The 22,444-nt window shown below is 44.1% G+C and overlaps 2 protein-coding genes across 6 annotated transcripts in view; one reads left to right on the plus strand and one right to left on the minus strand.

Annotated features, from left to right (window-relative positions):
• Positions 1–22,444, plus strand: part of LOC130558653 (uncharacterized) — a 285,427-nt gene that overhangs the window by 89,946 nt on the left and 173,037 nt on the right. The gene's annotated exons all lie outside the window — the stretch shown is intronic.
• LOC130558650 (protein SOGA3) overlaps positions 1–22,444 on the minus strand; it is a 28,207-nt gene that overhangs the window by 4,450 nt on the left and 1,313 nt on the right. For 2 of the 5 annotated variants that reach the window (XM_057341200.1, XM_057341198.1), the window contains 6 exons: positions 20,010–20,696; positions 17,525–17,749; positions 16,034–16,192; positions 15,771–15,842; positions 13,871–15,055; positions 13,367–13,715 (listed from right to left, as the gene is read on the minus strand). In XM_057341200.1, coding sequence (XP_057197183.1) covers positions 13,605–13,715; positions 13,871–15,055; positions 15,771–15,842; positions 16,034–16,192; positions 17,525–17,749; positions 20,010–20,648 — 2,391 coding nt within the window. In that variant the 5' untranslated portion in view covers positions 20,649–20,696 and the 3' untranslated portion in view covers positions 13,367–13,604. Of the gene's footprint in view, positions 1–7,534; positions 7,642–13,357; positions 13,716–13,870; positions 15,056–15,770; positions 15,843–16,033; positions 16,193–17,524; positions 17,750–20,009; positions 20,697–21,722; positions 21,867–22,444 lie in introns of those variants that run through there. The other 3 variants (XM_057341201.1, XM_057341199.1, XM_057341202.1) reach the window with 3 other exon arrangements.

Below are 22,444 nucleotides of genomic sequence, written 5' to 3' on the forward strand. Positions count from 1 at the left end.
AATGAATGAGCACGCCGGCTTCCCTCTTATACCCGGACATCCGGGGAGGAGCCCGGCATGCAAATTTCATTCACCAATTTTCATTGGCCTTTTCTAAATACTCAGAAGATGATAGGTTCTCAAGACAAACCCCATTCTGTCGGTTCGACACAACGTCGAGAGACCGACAGAAAGGGAATCTGAGTTTACACGAGCAGTGTCTGGTAACACGTGCGCCTAGCCCTTCATTCGCCCGGAAGTCCTCTCACATTGCTCTTTACCATCCACACCCGGGCACGCTTTCATCATTACAATGCGACTGCTTCGAAGCAAACGTAAACAAAACGATCCCTCTCAGCACAACGGAATACATCGCAATGTTCAGTTTGGGGCTTATTCACGAGTTCGCCTAAGCAAATAATAATAATGATGGCAGGGATAATGCTGATAGCAGGGGTAGGTAAGATATGCGTATTTGGCGTGCTATCCAGGGAGCGGGCTCCGAGTTCGACGGTTCCTTCCGACCCCGGAAGACTCTTTCCCTGATGGGTGCGAGTGCGCCGAGCTCGGAAACGGCCCGAACCCAGAGCTCACCCCGAATGCGCAGAATAAACGCTGGACAGCAGCCGGGTAGCGCAAGCTACCCCCAAATAGCGAGACTTTGAGGCTTCCTGGGTGATGGCTTGCGTTCGCCGCGGGGCTTGTGGGTCATGCAGACCCAGATGGTGCGATGCTGCTGTGGTCTCCGGATGTGTGGGGATCGTGTGATGTGGGAGTCTGCTGCGGTCGTGGGTTGAGGACTGGCTTTGCCTGGCGGCTGATGCTGTTAATTTGGTGATGTAGGATCTGCTGGAGCATGGGGATGGAAAATTGCTGCGAGCTCTTGCGGAGTGGATGGCGCTGAGTGGGTGGTGATGTGTATTCCCACTAGTCCTGCTAAAAGATGGCGTGGATGGATTGTAGAGGTGCGTGTCCCCGTAATGGGTGATGTTGCTTTGGTGATCTTGAGTTCTGGAAATTGATTCTGCTGCGGCAGAATAAGGGAAGAAGCACGGGCCCCTGTGGGGGCGATCGCTGCGGCGATACTGGCTTCTGTAGAAATGGTGTCTGCTGCGGCAGAGCACGAGTTGGAAGCACGGGCCCCTGTGGGGGCGGTCGCTGCAGCGATGCTGGCTTCTGTAGAATTGGTGTCTGCTTCGGCGGAGTATGAGTTGGAAGCCCGGGTACTTGCGGGGGAGGTTGCTGCGGTGAAACTGAATTCTGGAGAGGTGAGGTCCAGTTAGCTGAGTACGAGATGAGCGCCGGGCTCCTGTGGGTTGAACGGTGCGTCACTACTACTGGTGGTTTGATGGAGAAGTTTGGAAGATGGTTGATGCTAGATGATTCGAGTGATGAGGGTCCGGTGTGCTTCTCTGATGAGGGCGCGGTCTGTTCGGATGTAACTTTTGTAAGCTTTGGATGACCATCAGCCGAGCGCTTGTATCTGGGGCTGTGAGAGGCCCTTTTGGGCAGGCGTGGTTGCTGCGCCGATGCGGAAATAATGGCAGGAGAAGTGATCTGCTGGGATGCCGGTATGGAGCAAAATGGATTTTAGATGTTTTTGGAACCAGAAGCGTGTGGCGGGGTGATTTAAGTCATCTGCAAAGAGGGGTTCGGATGGAGATTTAACTTGTGATCGTCTGAAGCGGAGGTAGGCTAGGAGCTTTTGATAAGGCTGGATTGGGGAATTGATATTGAAGATATAGATGAAATGGCCTCTCCCGGCCTGGTCGGTCTTGCTTCGCTTGATAAAAAATGAGATGGTTTCCGAATCGAGCACTGATAGATCCGAAATGGTGGGGTGAACTGAGGGATCGAATTTGGACATGGTGGTGATTTCTGAGCATCTGAGGAATCCAAAGAAGGCCAAAATGAACATGGCGTCGAGTGTGCGTGCAGTGTGCTTGGTGTGATAGCCTCTGCGGAGGGTGGAAATGCATTTTGTTAGAATTTCTATGGTGATGGGTTGTCTGGCGTCCGGGTGGGTGGGTTGGGCTCTCTGGATGCCTTTGATGAGCATGGATGCTTGGGGGCTGGCTATGGTTGGGGAGAGTGTGTTGAAGCTTAACTTCTGAAAAAACTGAATTCCACTCAGGTATCCTTTAATTGAACTGGCTTGGAGATTTTTTGTGGTGTTGAGAAAGGAGATGAATGAAGTGATGGAGAGGAGAGAAAAATCCGAGAAGGGGAGGTTGTATGAGCGGTGAAACCTTTTGAAATTCCTCCATGCTGTAAGGTAAGAAAGTAGGGTCCTGGGAGAAACGTGGTGGGGGTGACGTGACTTCCTGTTTCCTGCATCGCTGCCGGCGGCTTGTTTGTATCAGTGCTCTAATATTAGTGTATTTTATTATCGTTAATTATTATTGTCGTTGCTAACTTATCCTGATATCTCAATAACCCTGTTCTTGTTATTTACTTGAAGAATCTAAACCAAAAGTGATAGTTAACTTAACGCCGTTAGCAAAGCAATAGCGTGTTAGCTTGCTTTCTGTTTACACTGTGGAATATCATCTTGCCTCTGGTTTGTCTTGTGTGCTAACTGTTTCTCTTTTTAAGCGAGTATAGTACGATTCATCGAGCAACCTTGGTAAGTTGGAATTGCACGTCAAATCCGGTGAGTTATGGCTTCTATTCCTATTATTGTTACTTGCACCTCATGTCATATGTTTAGCTTAGCCTTCTCTGTCAGCTGCGAGGGTTTTATATGCGATAAATGCAGGGAAATAGTTAGGCTGACAGAGAAGATCTTAGAATTAGAGTCCCGCATCCAATCTTTATCTGAGGATAGTAAGAGTTTAACGACGATAGAAAACACTTTGGATGCGAGCAACATTAGCGCACACAGCTCGGTTCCGGTTGAAAATCCCCCGCAGCTGGGAAACTTCGTGACTGTGAGACGGCGTAGTCGCAGGACAAAACATCACTCGACCGTTCCGATTACAGTCTCGAACAGGTTTGCCCCGCTCAGTGACGCACCGACTGAGAAACCTGCTGAAAGTGCCCTAGTTATCGGTGATTCTATTGTTCGGAACGTTAACATAGAGGCACCAGCCACCATAGTCCAATGTTTACCGGGAGCCAGAGCGCCTGACATCAAGTCAAATTTAAATGTGCTGGCTAAGGCTAATCGTAAATTCAGTAAGATTGTCATTCACGTCGGCACAAATGATGTTCGACTCCGTCAATCGGAGATCACAAAAGATAACATTAAAGAGGTGTGTGAGCTCGCAAGCATGATGTCAGACACTGTAATATTCTCTGGCCCCCTCAATGCTTATCGTGGTGATGAGATTTATAGCAGATTATATTCACTAAATGGCTGGTTGTCTGAGTGGTGCCTGCAGAATGATATAGTTTTTATAAATAACTGGAAGAGTTTTGAGGGCAGACCTGACCTGTTGAAACGAGATGGTCTCCATCCCTCCTGGGCTGGGACTTCCATCCTGTCTAGAAATATGGCAAAAAGTCTTAATGCTAATGCTAAAACTTGACTCGCTGGGGCCCAGGTCAGGGAGCAGACAGTATGGCTTAACCAACTGTCTGCTTGCCGTCTCACGTCGCAGAATACACAAAATGTACAACATGTAGTAATCCGTTCTCCCAAACATCACAAAATAGAGACTGTGTCTGTCCCCCGGATTAGCAAACATAAAATAATGCGTAAACCTCTTGAAAGTAATTTAATAAACGTTAAACAAACTAAACATGAACAAAATACAGATAATCAACTGTTACGACTCGGATTGCTAAATATTAGATCTCTCTCTAATAAAGCACTTTTTGTTAACGATATGATAACAGATCATAAAATAGACATGCTCTGTTTGACAGAAACATGGCTAAAACCAGATGATTATATTGCTTTAAATGAATCTGTCCCCCAAGATTATTATTATAAACACGAGCCTCGTCTAAAAGGCAGAGGGGGAGGTGTCGCAGCACTTTACAATAACTCTCTTAGCATTTCCCAGAAGTCGAACTCTAAATATAATTCTTTTGAAGTCATGGTTCTTCATGTTTCAACACCTAATACTAAAGATAAAACACTTTTTAAATTGATTCTAGCTATTGTATATAGGCCTCCAGGGCACCACACAGATTTTATTAAAGAATTTGGTGGGTTCTTATCAGAACTAGTACTGGCCGCAGATAGACTCCTTGTCGTTGGTGACTTTAACATCCACGTAGATAACGTTACAGATGCCTTAGGAATGGCTTTCAAAGACACTCTTAACTCCATGGGCATTAGTCAACATGTGTCAGGACCCACTCACCTTCGTAATCATACTTTAGATTTAATACTGTCTTACGGTATAAATGTGGACGACGTTAAAATCCTTCAGCAGAGTGAAGACATTTCGGATCATTATCTGGTATTATGTTTGCTTCACTGGCCTACGGCTGCAAATAAAACTCATTGTTACAAATATGGTAGAACAATAACTTCAACTACCAAAGATGCGTTTCTCGATAATCTGCCCGAATTGTCTCAAATCATGAGAAATAACGTTGAAGATCTTGACATTACCACTGAAAATTTTAATTCCACCTTCTCGGTAACGCTAGACAAAGTTGCTCCACTACGTTTAAAGAAGATTAAAAATGGCAGCCCCACACCGTGGTATAATGAACACACTCAGGCTCTAAAGAAAGCGGCCCGAAAAATGGAGCGCAACTTTAAGAAAACTAAATTAGAGGTATTTCGTACAGCATGGAAGGATAGTATTCGAAAATACAGGAAAGCCCTAATAACTTCTAGATCCGCCTACTTTTCATCACTAATAGAAGAAAACCAGCACAACCCTAGGTTTTTATTTAACACGGTGGCTAAATTAACAAAAAATAAATCGTCAGTGACTTCTGATCCTGTATATCAGCATAGCAGTGATGAATTTATGAACTACTTCACATATAAAATCCAAGATATTAGAGAAAAAATTATAACAATGCAATCAGAAGTGAAACCCGCTGAACAAACTAACTACAGCGCCCTTAAGGAGAAAATGCAATTATTTTATACCGTAGATCAAGATGAGCTGTCTAAAATTATTAGATCATCTAAATCAACAACATGCATACTAGACCCTATACCTACAAATCTACTGAAAGAGATGCTCCCAGAAATTATAGATCCTCTTCTTGGTATTATTAACTCATCTCTGACATTAGGACATGTGCCTAAAGCATATAAGGTGGCTGTTATAAGGCCCCTTGTCAAAAAACCCCAACTCGACCCTAGAGAACTAAGGAACTACAGGCCTATATCGAATCTACCTTTCATATCTAAAGTTCTGGAAAAAGTAGTTTCAACTCAATTATGCTCCTTCCTCCAAAGGAATGACATCAATGAAGAATTCCAGTCTGGATTTAGAGCATGTCACAGTACAGAGACTGCTTTGATCAGAGTTACAAATGATCTGCTATTGGCGTCTGACCGAGGTTGTATCTCGTTATTGGTGCTGCTAGACCTTAGTGCTGCATTCGATACCATTGACCACAGCACACTCCTACATAGACTCGAAAATTATGTCGGCATTAAGGGAATAGCTTTGAAATGGTTTAAATCTTATTTATCCGACCGTTTTCAATTTGTAGCAATAAACAATGAGGTGTCACGCAAATCGCAAGTCCAGTACGGTGTACCACAGGGCTCAGTCTTAGGGCCTCTGCTCTTCGCATTATACATGCTACCTCTAGGAGATATAATAAAGCGACACGGAGTTAGCTTTCACTGTTATGCTGATGATACTCAACTTTATATTTCCTCGAAGCCTCATGAAACACAGCAGTTCCATCGAATAATGGAATGCATAGTCGATATAAAAAACTGGATGAGTAACAACTTTTTATTACTGAACTCGGACAAAACGGAAGTGTTACTTATTGGACCGAAAACTGCTATAAGTAACAACCAAGAATACTGTTTAACTATTGACGGATGTTCCATAAAACCCTCGTCGTCAGCAAAGAATCTTGGCGTTCTATTCGATAGTAATCTGTCATTTGAGAGCCACGTCGCCAACACCTGTAAAATTGCGTTTTTCCATTTTAAGAATATATCTAAACTACGTCATATGCTGTCAATCTCAGATGCAGAGAAGTTAATTCATGCATTCATGACATCAAGACTAGATTACTGTAATGCACTGTTAGGTGGTTGCCCTGCAGGCTTATTACAAAAACTCCAATTGGTCCAAAACGCGGCAGCTCGAGTTCTTACACGTACAAAAAAGTATGAACATATTAGCCCGGTTCTGTCAACCTTGCACTGGTTACCTATAAAGCATCGCGTTAACTTTAAAATCTTGCTTATTACCTATAAAGCCTTACATGGTTTAGCTCCTCAGTACTTGAATGAACTCCTTTTGTATTACAGTCCTTCACGTGCATTACGCTCTCAGGCGTCCTGTCAGTTGGTAATACCTAGAATTTCAAAATCAAGTGCAGGTGGTAGATCCTTTTCCTATCTAGCGCCTAAACTTTGGAATAGTCTTCCCTGCACTGTCCGGGAGGCAGACACACTCTGTCAGTTTAAATCTAGACTAAAGACGCATCTTTTTAATCTTGCATACACTACTCTTCCATAATATAAATCTTCAGAGGGTTTAGGCTGCATTAGTTAGATCAACCGGAACCAAAAACACAACTGATGTACTTGTTGCATCAAAGAGTACAGAACAGTACTCTACTCTCAGCCAGTCTTGTCTCATTGTTCCAAGGTTACCACAGCGAGCAGGATGCAGTTCATGGCCTGACCTGATGGTAGAGCGGAGAATGGGAAGTGGGGACCTGACAAGAGCTGAGATGATAGAGCTGGATAAAGAAGGACGCGGTCTCTTGACATGTCTTCACCACAAAACTTCAAATGCTATTAGATTATTAATGATAATCTTAAACTATAATTTATTTTATTATTAAGTTTATTTATTTTATTTAGCCTTGTTGTGCAAGCTCTCTGGAGCTTGTGCAGAGGCAGCAGCTTTTGCCAGAGGGGAACTGGAATCCCCTGGTTGGGCCTGGGTTCTCCTGAGTTTTTTTTTCTCGATTAGAGTTTTGGGTTCCTCGCCACCGTTTGCATACTGTTTTTGCACTATTTGCCTGGCCGGGGGGGCTGCTTTAGAATTGTAAAGTTTTACTTTATTAATATTGCATATAGGAATTTATAGTCTGTTATATTTGACCTGTGCTTCTCTCTCCTTTATCTTAAATGTGTGCTCTCACTGAGCGTGTGTGTGTGTGCGTACTTGTCTGTGTACGTACGTGTGTGTGTGTGTGTCTCTATGTCTATGTGTGTTAGTATGTGTGCATATTGTGTGTGTGGAGTGTTTTGTATGTGGGTATGTCTGTCTTCTGTGTTTTCAACTTTTTCTTGTTTTTGCAGGTACAACTTTAATTATTTTGCTTATAGTCAATATGTCTCATGTACAGCTGCTTTGTAACAATGAAAATTGTAAAAGCGCTATATAAATAAAGTTGAGTTGAGTTGAGAAACGGCTTGAATGATGGAGTTGAGGGAGGCGTCTAGCATGGCTTTTAGAGGGTAGTTCACTTGAAGATTAATTCCGAATATGGAGGGACAGGCGTTGGTAGGGGATCCGCGTCCGGCGCCAGTAGCCTGAATTTCTGAAATGAAAAACGGGAACGGGCGTCAGCTATCTGGTTTTTGGACCCAGTGACGTGTTTGCCTGTCAGAATGAACTGCTCGCAAGCTGAGATCCATATAAGGCCTCTGAGAAAAGGCATTAAGGCGGGTGAATGGGAGCGGCCTTTGTTGATGCAATGTACCGTTGCTTCGTTGTCACAATGGACTATGATGCTGGAGGCGGACCATTCTTTCCCCCATAAATATGCTGCTACGACAAGTGGGTACAGCTCAAAAAGTGCTGATGACGCAAGAGGCTGCGGTAGACTTGTGAGCTGGGGGGGCCATGTGGACGCGAACCAGCGGTCTTGGTAAAATCCCCCGAAACCGACGGAAGGAGCTGCGTCGGTAAATAGGCGTATGTCGACAGGGAGAAAGACCATGTCGTTGTGAAAGACATTCCGTTCCATTGTTTGAGGAATTTGATCCATAAACTGAGCTCATCGCTGCATGAGCTGGTTAGATGGATCGAATCCTCTAGTGCGTGAGCGGAAGATGCGAGGGAAAGGAGATGCGCAATGAACGGCGACATTGCAGGATGATGCGCATCGCGAAGTTTAGGTGGCCGAGAATTGAAAATAGCTCGCGTTTGGAGCAATACGGCGTGTCTATGGGGGATGAAGCGATCAAAATCGTCCTATCGATCTTTTCCTTTGGCAGAGAAGCTTGGAATTTGAGCGTATCAAGCTTAATGCCTAGAAATTCGATGGACGTGCTGGGTCCCCCCGTTTTTTCTTGTGCGAGAGGGACGCCAAGTTTCGTGAAGACTTCTTGGACTTTGGAAAGATGTGCGGCTGGGACGGATTCGGCGGCGAGATGATTAAAAAATTGTCTGGTAGATGTATGAGGTAAGTGATGGCATAGTTGTTAGAAAGAATCCAACAGATTGCCACTGACAACATGTCGAAGATCTTTGGGCTACTTCTGCATCCGAAGGTGAGGCGTACGGAAAAAATAGGATTTCTCACGCCAACGGATGCAGAAAAGGTGCCAAAATTTTGGGTGTATCGGCATGATTTTGAATGCGGAGGTGATATCGACTTTGGCTAACCAGGCGCCGCGTCCGGCCAATTTAATCGAAGTGATGGCTTGCTCAATGTCGTGATAATGTAATGCGAATTCTTCGAGCAGAATTAAGCTATTGATGCTTGCAAAGGGGGAGCCATGGGGGGACAAGAGATCAAAAATGAGGCGCTTTCTCCCCTAAAATTTTCACGTGGCGACGCCGATGGGGCTGACACGGAAAACGGTAAATGGTGGGGCGGAAAAAGGGCCGATCATGAATTTATCGTCGATCTCTTTTTTGATGAGAAGATCGACGGTTTCGGGTTCGGCGAGTGCCGACTGGAGATTGGGGCAGATGAGGCTGTGGGAAAGTGGGCTTATGATGCCGGGATTGAAGCCTGTAGAGAAGCCGGTTATAAGGTAGTCTGTGAAGGCATGATCAGGGTGGAGAGATAATTCAGAAGCTAGGTGTAAAGAATTGACAGGAGTCGAGAAATATTTGTTAGATGTTTTATTGGCAGCTTTACTGACTGGGCAAAATATGCGGGCGTGGGCGCCGCCGCAATAGGTGCAAGCATGTAGATACCGGCAGCGTTGCCTAGTGCACCGGTTTGCGTTGAAGCTTCTGCAGACCTCGTAAGCTGAGGTGTTGATGGCGTCAGGCTTGGCTGAGAGGACTTGGCGATTTGGCAGGCGTGGAACGTGGGCGGTGGAGACGGGAGGAGGCAGAGTTTCGCAAGGGGGAATGGCGGGAGTGACCAGGGGACAGGCTGTGGTGCTGTGTGATACGGAGCGGCACACCGCGCAAGATATATTTTGCACGCCCAAGAACACCCTGTTGTGGAGCTCAGTGTCCAGTGCCCCCCAGTAGGGGCACTGGTTCCACTGAGCTACCCTTATGGTGCATTTTGCTGAAAACAGCTTGTGGTACATATAAAAATGTGCCCCCCCATAGGAAAGCGCGAACTCCGCGACTAGGGCGAGATAGTCGCCGAGCTCACGCCTCATGTGAGGGAACACTGTGCAGACAACGTCAGTGAAGCGAGAAAATGCCACGGTGAATTCTGGGAAGGACAGAGTGCGGGAGTGACTGTGGGACGCGTTCTTGAAAGTAAATGAAAAGTCGCCGTAACAAATCTGCTGATCTGCTGACGGGGGTGAGAGTGGTGATAGAAGCTGAAATAAATCAATGTCCACACCTGCCAAGATCTGCATCCTGATGCTGGTGGAGACGGGGGTTGGTTCCAAGACCGGGGCGTTGCATGGCACCGGCATGGAGGCTGTTGTAGCCAATGAGAAGCTTGGGCGTGCCTGTGGTAGAGAGAGGAGGGAGGGAATAGCGGCCGATGAAGCGGCTAACGAAGGCAGCCTCGCATTAGCGGCGGCATCCATGGTGGGGGCCTGAGGGAGATAGGACGGGCCATACCCTTGGGGGAGGAGAGGGAAACCTAAAACCTGGGCCTGGGACGCTAACGGAGGCAGCCTCGCATTAGGTGTTAGCTGCGGAGCCGCTGTCCAAGAGCTTGGCGTGATGTGGGGGAAGGGGTTGATAAATTGTTGAACCGCCATTGGAGGCCGGCTCGGGTAGTCCTGGTAGTTGGGGAAAATAGGAGCCGGAAACGATTCCTCCATATCACCGAGCTGGAAGGCGGCTGGCGGCAATAGCTGCTCCTCTGGGGCGCGGCCCAGACTTGCAGACGGCCTGCTGTGGCGGCGGCATGGTGGTTGTAAATCTTGCCTTGCTGTGGAGGTTGAAGGGCCTGGCTGCGCTCGAGACGATCGGGGATCCTGGTTCGTCTCCTCTGAGGTCGAAGGCGGGGGCCTCTGTCTGCAGAGAGACGTATAGGCTGTACAGCTCTGCTTTGCTGTGCCGCCTGCTAGGGATGACGTACCGCTTGGCCAAAGCTTGACAACTTGAGATTACGCCAGCTACATCGGAAAATCCCGTGCCATCCTCCTGCGAGAGCCTGCAGACTGACTGACCATCCCAGCTGCATCCAAGGCAATTCCATTACCACCCAAGAAAAAGGCGACCATCTGGCCGGCCCAGCTCAGACAATTCCATCCCCAACCGAGAGCAAAGACGGACTACCTGTCACATAAATGCTAAATTTACAATACTTGGTATTTAATGCTAAACTTACATCACATGACAGCAGTTTGAAGTTATGGCTGCACTCAGTGACTTTGATTGGAGGTAGCTGGGTGGGTGTTGTAGGGAGTGGGGGGGCTTGTTGGTTGTGGTTCCGGGCGTTTCATTTGTTGGGACTGTGTGGGTCTGGTCTGGTTGTTCTTGTTTTGTGGTCGATGTCGGACAACAGAGGAATAAAGTTAATTATGCCATTACTACTTTTCCCTGGTTGTTCCTCTGTTGTCTGTTGTTGATCGCGGAATGGGACCGGGTTGGACCTGCACGGTTTCGGCGGGTGGGGCTTCCTGGGTCGCGGCTCGTGGGCTCTCCCTGTTCTTCGTGGACGTTGCTCGGTGGCTTTGGTCGGGGTCACTGAGTGCAGCTATGACACGTCAGAGGAGATCTGGCCCTCCCGGCTGAGCCTGGTTTCTCCCAAGGTTTTTTTTTTCTCCATTATTCATCATTGGAGTTTGGGTTCCTCGCCACAGCAGAGCAGTGCAGTGTTGGCTTGCTCACCGGGAGACTGCATTTATTTATTTATTCATTTATTTATTAGATATTATTTATTATAATGATGTTACTTGGTCTATAAACACCATGAACTGTGCTGTGTTTTACCTTTCTGTGTTTTTCTTATTTGCTCCTGTAAAGCTGCTTTGGAACAATGCACATTGTGAAAAGCGCTATATAAATAAAATTGAATTGAATTGAAAATTGATGCAAGCCTGCGACGGTCTACTTCCCGATGGCTGGGATGGCTGTATGTGCTGAAGCGTACGATGACGCTGGCGAGTGAAGTTGTTGCCCGGTTGGGCGCGGCGAGGCAGTACAGCGGTGCTTCGAAGCGCGTTGTGCAGACCAACAAAGCTGGTGGCCTCGTGGTGTAGCCTCCGGGCTCCTTAGCTGCATCCGCGCCGGGACTGGAATGCTGAAGAGCGCTCGAATGCGCAGGAGAATCCTGAGCGGTACGGTTGTTGTTGGCGACTGATGTCGGTGTCTCTGACATGTTGCAATGTTGCATTACTTGTAGAGTAGGTGCAGGTAAGATTTCTGGTCATATTTATGCGGAGGCTCGCTTGAGCTGATAGGATAGAAATTGTGATTGCTGGTAGCGAACCAGCCGAGTTTGATTATGAGCTCCGGCTTCTCCCGAACTTTGTTAATGTAACTCATTAGGATAGATGACGTGATTGCAGATGGTGAACCAGCCGAGTTTGATTATGTGCTCCGGCTTCTCCTGAACTTTGTTAATAAAACATCATTTAGAGGTGTTTAACTTTTTTAAACCGATCTGCTTTAATGATGTCATTGTCATATGAGAGCGATACGCGAGTAAATGGCTCATTATATGCTTTTAAATCACCCTCTCGTACTTTATTATCGTAAAGCCTATCGTTACACACGTTGGATTATGTTTGACAAACCTGGAGTAGTTTTGGCTGCGATGACACACACCTACACGTGTAAGTGCGCTGTTTATCAGTTTTTTACGTGACAGCTGAATCTCAGGCAGGAATTTAAATAGTCGCGTAATTTATGTTATGCATTCAATTCTGCGCTCTGGTGCGATTTGCGCTCACACTACATGTGTACCACGCCTGAGCCCAACCGCACTGTGCTCTGGCCCACCTCTTCCAAGCGATCCAGGGACAGCTAAACGAACCATACCGGGGCGCGATATGGAGCGATCACACTAGTCAAATGAACCGGGCTTTGGGGTCAAACGTGCTCGGGCACAGTTCAGATTGCCTAGTGAGAGCACCCTGGGCGTTTTCAGATTGGGCTCGTTTGCTGCGGTCCGAACTTGAGTGCGATTGTTCCCGGTGCCCCCCTGCAGCGTTGGTTTGGTTTCAGACTCAACTTGATTCTGTCGAACCCTGGTGCGTTTGCATTCGTCTTACGTCTTCAAAAATGTGCACTGTGCATGACAGAAAACAACACGGATCAATATATTGTGTTTTTATTAATTTGGTGCTATTATGTGCAGCAGAGTAAATGACATTTGGGTTTACTGTATGCGCATTGCATGCAGATGGCTTTCTGCTGCTTGCAAACAGACTATTTTGAGGAAACAGTGGATCACCATTGACATGTCGCTCTGATTCCAACGCTGAAATACGATGCAGCCTGCACTCTCGCTCGAAACCAAGGTAAATCATCAACACTATCATCTCTTACATGTGTTTTATTAAAGGAACTACATCGTAATTGGCTTAAATGCATGTGCAGGTCACTTTACTTCCTCATCAAGTGCGCACCCAGGTCCATGTTGCTTTCATATTCATGCGAACCCCGCCACAGTTCGAGAGCAACCGAACTCAGACCACCTCCAGGTAGTTTCGGGTTCGGTAGCCAGGTGCGCACCCAGGTTTGCTTGACAGCTTTCACATTAGCGATTTTTCATGCGAACCGCGCCCCGTTCCGAAGTAAACTTCAAGTGGGAAAGCGACCTAAGTGTCTTTGTAGCGCGCTAAGAGGCAACATTATCTGGAAACGCAGCCCTGGACAACTATAGTGATACAGGACATAGACAATATATTGTAAATATATTATTCACTTACCAAATAAAATGACAGCGCAAACAGTGAGGCTCTCCCATCATTGCTGTTTTTCAGTGGAAGCTTGTGTTTGAAGTGACTGTAGTCTGTGCCTGAAATGTTGATTGATTCCTGTCCCTAGCATAACCTTAATGACATGTCCAAAAATCAATGTGACAATAAAAGGGAACAGAATAAGGAAAGAGGAAATGAAGAAAATTTGAAAAAAGCAGAAAATAACAAAACAGTAAAAAATATCTGAAAAACAAAATTACAGAACAAAGAAAAGTGTGAAAAGAAAGACTAGTTTGAAAATAGTGGCATAAGATAAAGACGAGAATAAAACAAGAATGAGAATAAGCAAAATAATGGGTTGAAACATCTGGGTTTATGTAAAAATGAAGAGAGAGAGAGAGAGAGAGAGAGAGAGAGAGAGAGAGAGAGTAACAGTGAGTATAAGGATGGAAAACTGTGTTTATTACTTACAACTATTACTTGAAAGTAACTGAGTTGAGTCTTGTGTTTATTTGGACTTACTGACAGTGGCTCTTCTGTTTCTCTGTCGTCTGGTTTTGGTACCTCCAGACGGTCAATGAAGTTCTGCAGCTCCTTCCTAAAAGCTTTCATCTGAGCGTTGATGCGGTAGAGAAGCTCATGTTCTCGTATTCGACCGCCCTCATCGTCATCATCCATTCTTCCAAACAGCTCACCATTAGTCACATAAACACGTGCCTCTGCAATTATGGTGCTTGTGTCAGCGATCAGTCTATCGATGGTCCTGCTTAGCCGCTCTGCCTCTATGCGGATGTCAATCATGTGTTGACGGTCCTTGAAACTTCTTGATAAAAAACGTCCCTCCGGACTGTAGAGGGAGCGTGTTGGCGTGAGACACCGGATATTCCTCACTTCCTCCGAGTCACTCTCTCCACCGATGGGACCCTCACGTTTGCGATGTGGCGGGAGACGAGAGCAATCGTCATCGCTTTCTCTGCGGCCACAGTCACTCTCTGCATCGCTGTCTCTTGGGCTGCCGCGGATGCCAAAGTGAGTGGCCAAATCGTAGCGTTGCATGTTGGACAGCAATACGCGGTTCTCATACTGTAGTTGCATTACCTTCCCACTCAACTCATTGATCTGTAGTCTGGCGGCTTTAAGCTCCTCCTGCAAAGCCTCGACCTTTCCCCCATCGACCACCCCGCTGTTGTAGCGCAAACCCTCGTATGACCCCGCCTTATATTTGAGCTTGTTGAGCTCGCTAGTCATTTTGGCATTCTGCTCTTCCACATCAGCCAAATTCCGTCGTAAAAGCTCAGCCTCGTCCTCCACCAACTGTAACTGCTGGCGCAGTTCAGAAAGGGCCTCACTCTGCCCTCGGGATGAGGGGTCCGCAGAACCCGCTAATTCCTCCCCGCGCAGGTCATCCAGCTCTGCCTTTAGCCCGCGGTTCTCTACCTCCAGCTCCACAATTTTACGACCTAAAATGTTGGCCTCCTCTTCCACCAGCCGCAGACGAAGCTTTAGTTCAGATTCTCGGGTAGTGGGGGGACCGCCCGCCTCACCTTTGGGGAGAGGACTGTCCACATCACCATAAAAGGAACGATACTTCAAAAGCTCCTGTTCCAGACGGTCCTTCTCTTTATCTATTTTAGCCATTTTCTTCCGCATTAAAGTAGCCTCCTCCTTGATGAAAGCCAACTGGCATTTTAGATCTTCATTTTCCTCCTGTGGAAGAATACATTTCATGTCTTGTTAGCATTTTGTTGTTTGCTTAGCATTCATCAACACTGCCATTACTATGAATGTGGAGGAAATGCAATGCTCAATATGGCCGCAAAGGAAATTCCACGTTCCAATAAAAAGACCAATCCTCAATTAATAAAGACTTCACCAACCTGTGCACATGAGCAATAGCTGAAGCGACCTTGAAAAAGGTGGGATTTTTAAAAAAAATTAAGCTTAGGAAACAGTTGAGATGTATATTTGTTGTTTGGAATTATGCTTTTTAATTATGATTTTTGCCAGCGATTTCCAAAATATCTGTCTTCCCCCATTCAAGTATGAAATAGCTGCTGGGAGACGTTGCAAACATGGCCCCCGAGTGGTAGTGGTATGATTTCCATAAACAAACTTTGGCTTTAATCTCTGACATATATACTTTGATGCAGTTGGTGCAAACAGTCTGAAAAATGGCTCATGAATATTATGTTTGCTCAGTGGTCCAAAAAGATTTAAGATAGGTAAGTGGCCATAATAAAATTACTGATGCAAGTAAGTGCTTGGCAGAGGTTTTTGCTTCACAAAATAGTCATTTATTTTGCAGCCAAGCAACAGGATGATAAAATTTGATGGTTCATACCCCACTTTAAAGAAACTCCTAAAGAAAGTTTCCCCCCAGGGTAACAACACTCACTGTTTGACAGTGCTGGAATTGTTTTACCTCTGTTGGGGTTTGTGGAGTCCTCTTTTCTGATTTCTGTACATCTTTTCCCGCTCTTCGTTTTAGTGAAAGCTGAAAAATATATTCATGCTTTAAAATACAGTTAAAATACAGTTATACAAATTCTGAATTGGATTATGAGGTTTATGATATGTTTATGTTTGTTAAATCTATGTCTATGTATGAAGTTGAATGTTAAACTTTGAAAATGTCTCGCTTTTATTTTGAAATCTCTATATTTATTTTTGAAATATATCTCTCACCTCTTTGGTCTTCTCCAGTTCATTTTGTAATGCTTGTTTGGTCACCTCCACTTCAATCAGCTTTTGCCTCAGTCTTTCATTCTCCTCATCCGTTTTCGTTCGTTTCTCTTCCACATTCTCCAGTTCATTGTGCAGTCTCACTGACACATCCTTGGCCACCTGCAGAGAAATTATATTTTACTGATTCTTTTGCCTTGTGACTGTAATTGTCTTATTTGTTGCTGATTTGTGGTGGGGTCACATTTCATATTTCAAAAAGCTAACATCACATCACAAAAAAATCAAACTTTTCTTGATCTTTAGAGAATTTCAGAGTTAAAAAAAAGACTATAAGAGACATTAAAAATACTACAAACACCCTCCCCAGGCAAAAAATCCCAACCAATAAACACACTGTCTCGTTCTGATTTGTGAGTAACTACAAATTGAAAATGCCTTTTGTGTGAAACTTGGTCGGCCCAGTCATGGACTAATATAAAGAAAGCAGGATAGACACTACTATTCATGAACACTAAGAACTTACAGTCATTATGTTTTTAGGTCCATGATTAGTGTAATCTTAACAGTTTGTGTTGTACATTACGCACCACAAACGTTTTGTGAATCTGTCACAATGTAATGCAGCCATTTTAAAGAAACTGTGATTGAAGTGACCTGTGATCATTTCCTATGTGAAGAGGTAATTTTGTCAGGGTGTGGTGCTGGAAGAACCCAATTGCAGGCAGGCTTGACACAAAACACTAATTTATTAGAAATAATAAAAACAAAAACCCACGAGGGGGGAATGGCAAAACACTATAACAAATGAGATACAAAAGATAAACAAAAACTTCCCACACAGGGGCAAAACGAGAACTACAAATCATAAACGAAACCAAACTTACAAAACAGACAAGGTAGGGCAAGACTGAGCATAAACACGAGACTAAACGAACAAACAGCATACGGTAAACAAGAAACACTGGGCATGCACAAAGAACCACGTACCAGAGACGAGAAACAGGAAACAATGAACCGACACAGGACTAGGAATACACAGGGTTTATAAAGGGGAACACTAACAAGGGTTGATGACGCAGGGAGGGTGACGGCCAGGTGACAATACTCAAACAATAATGGGACAGGTGAGAGGGATGAAACACAAATGGAAGCTAACGAGGGAACGAGAGGGCGAGGCTAGGAGACGAGACACTGGAGAGAATGCATATTATGTTGTGACCGACAATAATATGCTTCTCTTCTCTCCACACATAACAAGAGGTTCTGCCATGGCTCTGCCACAAAACCAAGAAAAACATGCTGAGAGAGGCAGAAACCATGACAGAATTTACAGTATTTAGATGCCTTTTCAGCAAAAAAAGGCGTGCTGGTTTCTAAGGGTCAAAGAGATAGTGGAAAATTATAATGCTAAACTAAATAATGAAAACTATCCAGGCCTGTGCATTGGCACAATCTACAAGACATCAGAGTTATCTGATCATTCTACTGTACCTTTAAATCCTGCTCCAGGCTCCTCAGCAGATCCCCATCGATTTCACCTGTTTCGGCATATCGCAGTCTCTTCCTCTCTGCCTTGCGCAGTCGATACTGAAGAATTCGGCAGTTCTTATTGGCTCTCTCAAGCTCACGTCGCATGTCCTGCAGCTGACATGCGTCTTCCTCGTAGAAAGTGTCCCTCATTTCATCCATCTCTGCTCGCACTTCGTCAATCTCATGCTATCAAGTTGCAAACAAGCATATATAAGCCATGCCAGAGTATCATCTTTATATGGGTCAAAGTAAAATAAGAAAACCTGGTTTAACTCATGTGCTTAATTTCATATGTAAATGTATAATTTTTGTATTCATGTTGGTTTAAAAACTTTTAAAGGTGTCAATTAGTGTAACATCAACAAAACAGTGATAATGTTTTTCTTATTTTCAATGGATGTGTCTACATTCCTGTTAGGCTACTTCTTGTTATTTTCAATGACCTATATTTTTGAGAGGCTTACTGAGGTCTACTCACTGTCACTGGCATAAGGGTCTAAAGGGGTAATGGTACAGTGAGGGAAATAAGTATTTGATCCCCTGCTGATTTTGTAAGTTTGCCTACTTACAAACAAATGAAGGGTCTATAATTTTTATGGTGGGTTTATTTTAACTGATAGACACAGAATATTTAAAAAAATCAGGGGAAAAAAATGTTATATAAAGGTTATAAATTGATTTGCATTTCAGTCAGTGAAATAAGTATTTGATCCCCAAGCAAAACATAACTTTGTACTTTGTGGAGAAACCCTTGTTGGCAAGCACAGAGGTCAGACATTTCTGATAGTTGGTCACCAGGTTTGCACATGTGTCCGGATACATTTAGTCCACTCCTCTGTCAATCTTTAAGGTTTCTTGGCTGTCGCTCAGCAAATTGGAGTTTTAGCCTCCTTCACAGAGGTTCTATAGGACTAGGGTCTAGAGACTGGCTAGGACATTTAATGTGGTTCTCCTTAAGCCACTATTTGGTTGTCTTGGCAATATGTTTTGCGTCTTTGTCATGTTAAAGGCTCATCCATGACCCATCTTCAGTGACCTAGTTAAGGGGAGGAGGTTCTCGTCCAAGATTTTACGGTACATGGGCCCGTCCCTCAGCCCCTCAATGCGGTGAAGTCATCCTGTATACCTGTAGCAGAGAAAAAGCCCTAAAGCAGAATGTTTCCAACACTGTGCTTCTCTGTAGACATGATGTTCTTGGGCTCATAGTCAGCATTTCTCTCCCTCCAAACACAGGAGTCCATTTTGGTCTCACAGCAGTGCCAGCACTTTCGCCAAAGCCTTTTCTGAATCATTTTTATGTTCATTGTCAAACTTAAGACGAGCCAGGCGGGCCTTCTTGGGCAGGAGGACCTTGCGGGTGCTTCAGGATTTCAGTCTACTGTGGCATAGCGTGTTACCAATGTGTTACCAATGTTTTGCTTGCTAACTGTGTTCCCAACTGTCTTGAAATCATTAACAGGCTTCTTCCGTGTAGTTCTGGGCTGATCTTTAACATTTCTCATGATCATCTTTACCCCATTGGGGAAATATTGCAGGGAGCTCCAGAACAAGGGCATTTGATAGTTATTTTGTATATCTTCTATTTCCAAATAATCACACCAACAGTTGTCTCCTTCTCACCAAGCTTCTGTCTGTAGCCTATTCAAGGTTTGTGCAGGACTCCAATCTTGTCGCTGACATCCTTTAAAACCTATTTGTTCTGGACCATGGTGTTGGAGAGGTTGAACTGGAAGATACAGATTCTGTTGGCAGGCATCTTTTATATACATAACAAGCTGATTTAGGAGTACTTTCTTAAAGTGACAGGACTAATCTGTGGTCCATATAGGCACATAACCAATCTGTGGAGCCAGAATTCTTGCTAGTTGGTAGGGGATCAAATACTTATTTCACTGACTGAAATGCAAATCAATTTATAACCTTTATATAACATTTTTTTCCCCTGATTTTTTTTAATATTCTGTGTCTATCAGTTAAAATAAACCCACCATAAAAATTATAGACCCTTCATTTGTTTGTAAGTAGGCAAACTTACAAAATCAGCAGGGGATCAAATACTTATTTCCCTCACTGTATATGTAACCAATGATATTTAACTTTTTATGATTCTCATGTCACATGACAACAGCCTGTAGTGACTTATAATTGTTTATTAGGCTAACAGGAACAAAACTGCACGTGAACTCTTCTAACTCTCCTTTGTTTCAAAACCTGAAATAAGAAACTATGTCAAGCTAGGTATATTTTAGTAAACCACTTTAAAATTGAAAGACAATGTTAAAGACTTGCTACAGTTTCAGGGTGGTGTCATTTTAGATTTTTTTACATAAAATTTTCAAAATGATTCTAAATTAAATAAATAATGCTTCAGTAAGTTTCTGTTTGTTTTCTATTTACGTGTGCTATTGAAAACGTAATTTTAAATGATATGTTTATAGCAACCTACCTTGAGGTATTCGTTCTCCTCCTCTAATTTCTTGATTTCTTCCTGCAGTTCGCGGTTTTGTTGAGCTATGGCCTCCGTCTGTCGAGCGATGTCCTCCTGCACCTGCCGCTCCGCCACTGGCGAACTCGATTCTTTCGCCTGCATACTACTTTCTTTCTTCAAGCTTTTGTTCATGTGAAACTGTATTAGTTCAGACTGCAGGCACCCCTCCCTCCAAAAGCCCGGGCCGCATCCAACTGCACTCTTAGCGCTTTGCTTGCCTCCGTCGGCCCTACCGGTCTCCCTTTTAGCTTGAGAGGATTTAGTAGAGCTCGGCTGATCGGAGACCACCACACCGGGTTCGTCTGCGCCATAGGGCTCCTCGGAGGAGCTGCTGCGCTCCTCAATGCTCCTGCTCTTGTCCGCCCTCTTAAGCGTCGGGCTTTCAGCACCACTAGCGAGGACAGCTGCCGCGCCTTTAGCCTGCTTGTCTTTACCGGCATTTACAGTGACTGGAGAATTACTGCGGCTACGTTTACCGCCTGCTTTTGAAGCAGCAGGAGATTTGGCAGACGTGCTTTTGGTTTTGGATGGCGAGTCTTTGAACCTCGCTGGCGATGATGCTCGCTGCTGCTTCATGCTGCTGTTATCCACATTCATTCTGTCATCTGTGTGATTTCTGAGGGGCACAACCCGTTTTCATCCCACCTATGGAAAGGGAAATTGTTTAAGTAGATTTTTAATCAAAATGTATTTTATCTATTTTTCCCTCACTCTGTCCATTGAGTCTTTTCGTAGGGCTAAAACTTTTATTCCCTGCTGAAATATTTAGCTTGGCTGGTGGCTGTATTGTAAAACATAAGCTATAGCTTTTGGGGATCCAATTTGGTTATTAGTTGGTCTACCATAGTCTAATGAAAACCAATGCGTTTGCAGGAAGTAGAAACCAGTTCTCATGGATGTATTAGCACGGGCAGCCCAGCAATCTTTACTTTATTTTAGCTATGGAGATATTACCTTGCCACGGGTGGTCTAATTTAGTCTAGTTGGTTTAAACAATTTTTATATCCATATTGCATAATTCATCCTACCATGAGTAGGCTATACATCCCACTTCGGAGTATTGTTATAATTTTGTTGTCATCCAATTATATGGTGGTCAGCTTGTCTCGGGCAATATAATTCCACACCTAAACCGTTTAAAGTCTCCGACGTGCATCTAAAATGCAGCACAGATATGCACACGTTAATGTCGATATTGTAGGCTATATAGAGCGTATGGGCCCGAGTATTATGACTCATATGTCCAGGAAAGGAAAAACAAAATAACAGGAAAAAAGAGACTAAACATTTGCCGTTTTGTGGTAGGCCTAATTAAAATGCATATGGAAAACATCATAAATTGTTAGTGGTTTTGTGATAGGATTGCTGGGCAGCTCACCATAACGCCTAAGATCAAGTATTATACCATTCCATAATTTTAAAATTACTGTGAAGTTTCGGATTCTAAATCTGTTTTTGCACCCTGTCAATACAAAATGCAAACATTACGTCTGTCATTATCACAAAGATAATGATAAAATAAGAGGTGAGGCATTTTGTAACCTTTCCAAGGTGAATGCATTGTTAAAGCCTTTCTTTGCATTTGTCGAGCAATAGCCTACTCGTACAGATAATAGGCTACTGTAAATATCTATAATATGCCCGAGAATAACAAGTGAACACAATTCTTACCTTTTAACATTTCATATTTACTCCGGCACAAATGATGAAGGCAAAGAATGATGATAGTGTACGTCGTGAAGCCACCATTTAAAATCTGATCAATATTCACGAGGTGACGTCACAGCCGGGCGGGGCCTCTATCATAAGAGAAGATAACAGCGCGCAGTACTATCTATCTATCTATCTATCTATCTATCTATCTGCAATCACGTTTAGATAAAATGCATCTTTTGTTCCGACACTTTATTTTTTGCAATTTTATGTGTCTAATACATGCATGGGCAACTTATAACACACCAAAGACACAGAAAAACACGTATTCACGCCATTTGACCCCTTTAATGCTGCATTAGCTTTTATTTTTTTAACCATATAAGAATATAGGAATTATTACTTCTTTGCTTGCCAAAGTCCATATTTATTTAGAGATTTAGGCATTTTTGGCCCAGTAGTAACTGCAGATTGAATACATGAAGATCTGGGTACTAAGTACAAGTAAAAACCTTTTGTAACTTTAAAAACCTATTGAAAAAAAAATAACATCACTATAAAAGCCTGCATCTCTGAGGGTTAAAACTGTTAAGACTATATTCTCCTATGATTTGTACTTTATGACCATATACTTCAGCGTTCGACATAGACAAGAATATTGTAGTCATTCAGGGGTGAGCTTCTTTGACTTTGGCCCTAGCAACCACACAGCAATCCACTATATAGTCCCTACAGTATAA

The sequence above is a fragment of the Triplophysa rosa genome, linkage group LG8 (assembly GCF_024868665.1).
Source record: "Triplophysa rosa linkage group LG8, Trosa_1v2, whole genome shotgun sequence".
NCBI lineage: Eukaryota > Metazoa > Chordata > Actinopteri > Cypriniformes > Nemacheilidae > Triplophysa > Triplophysa rosa.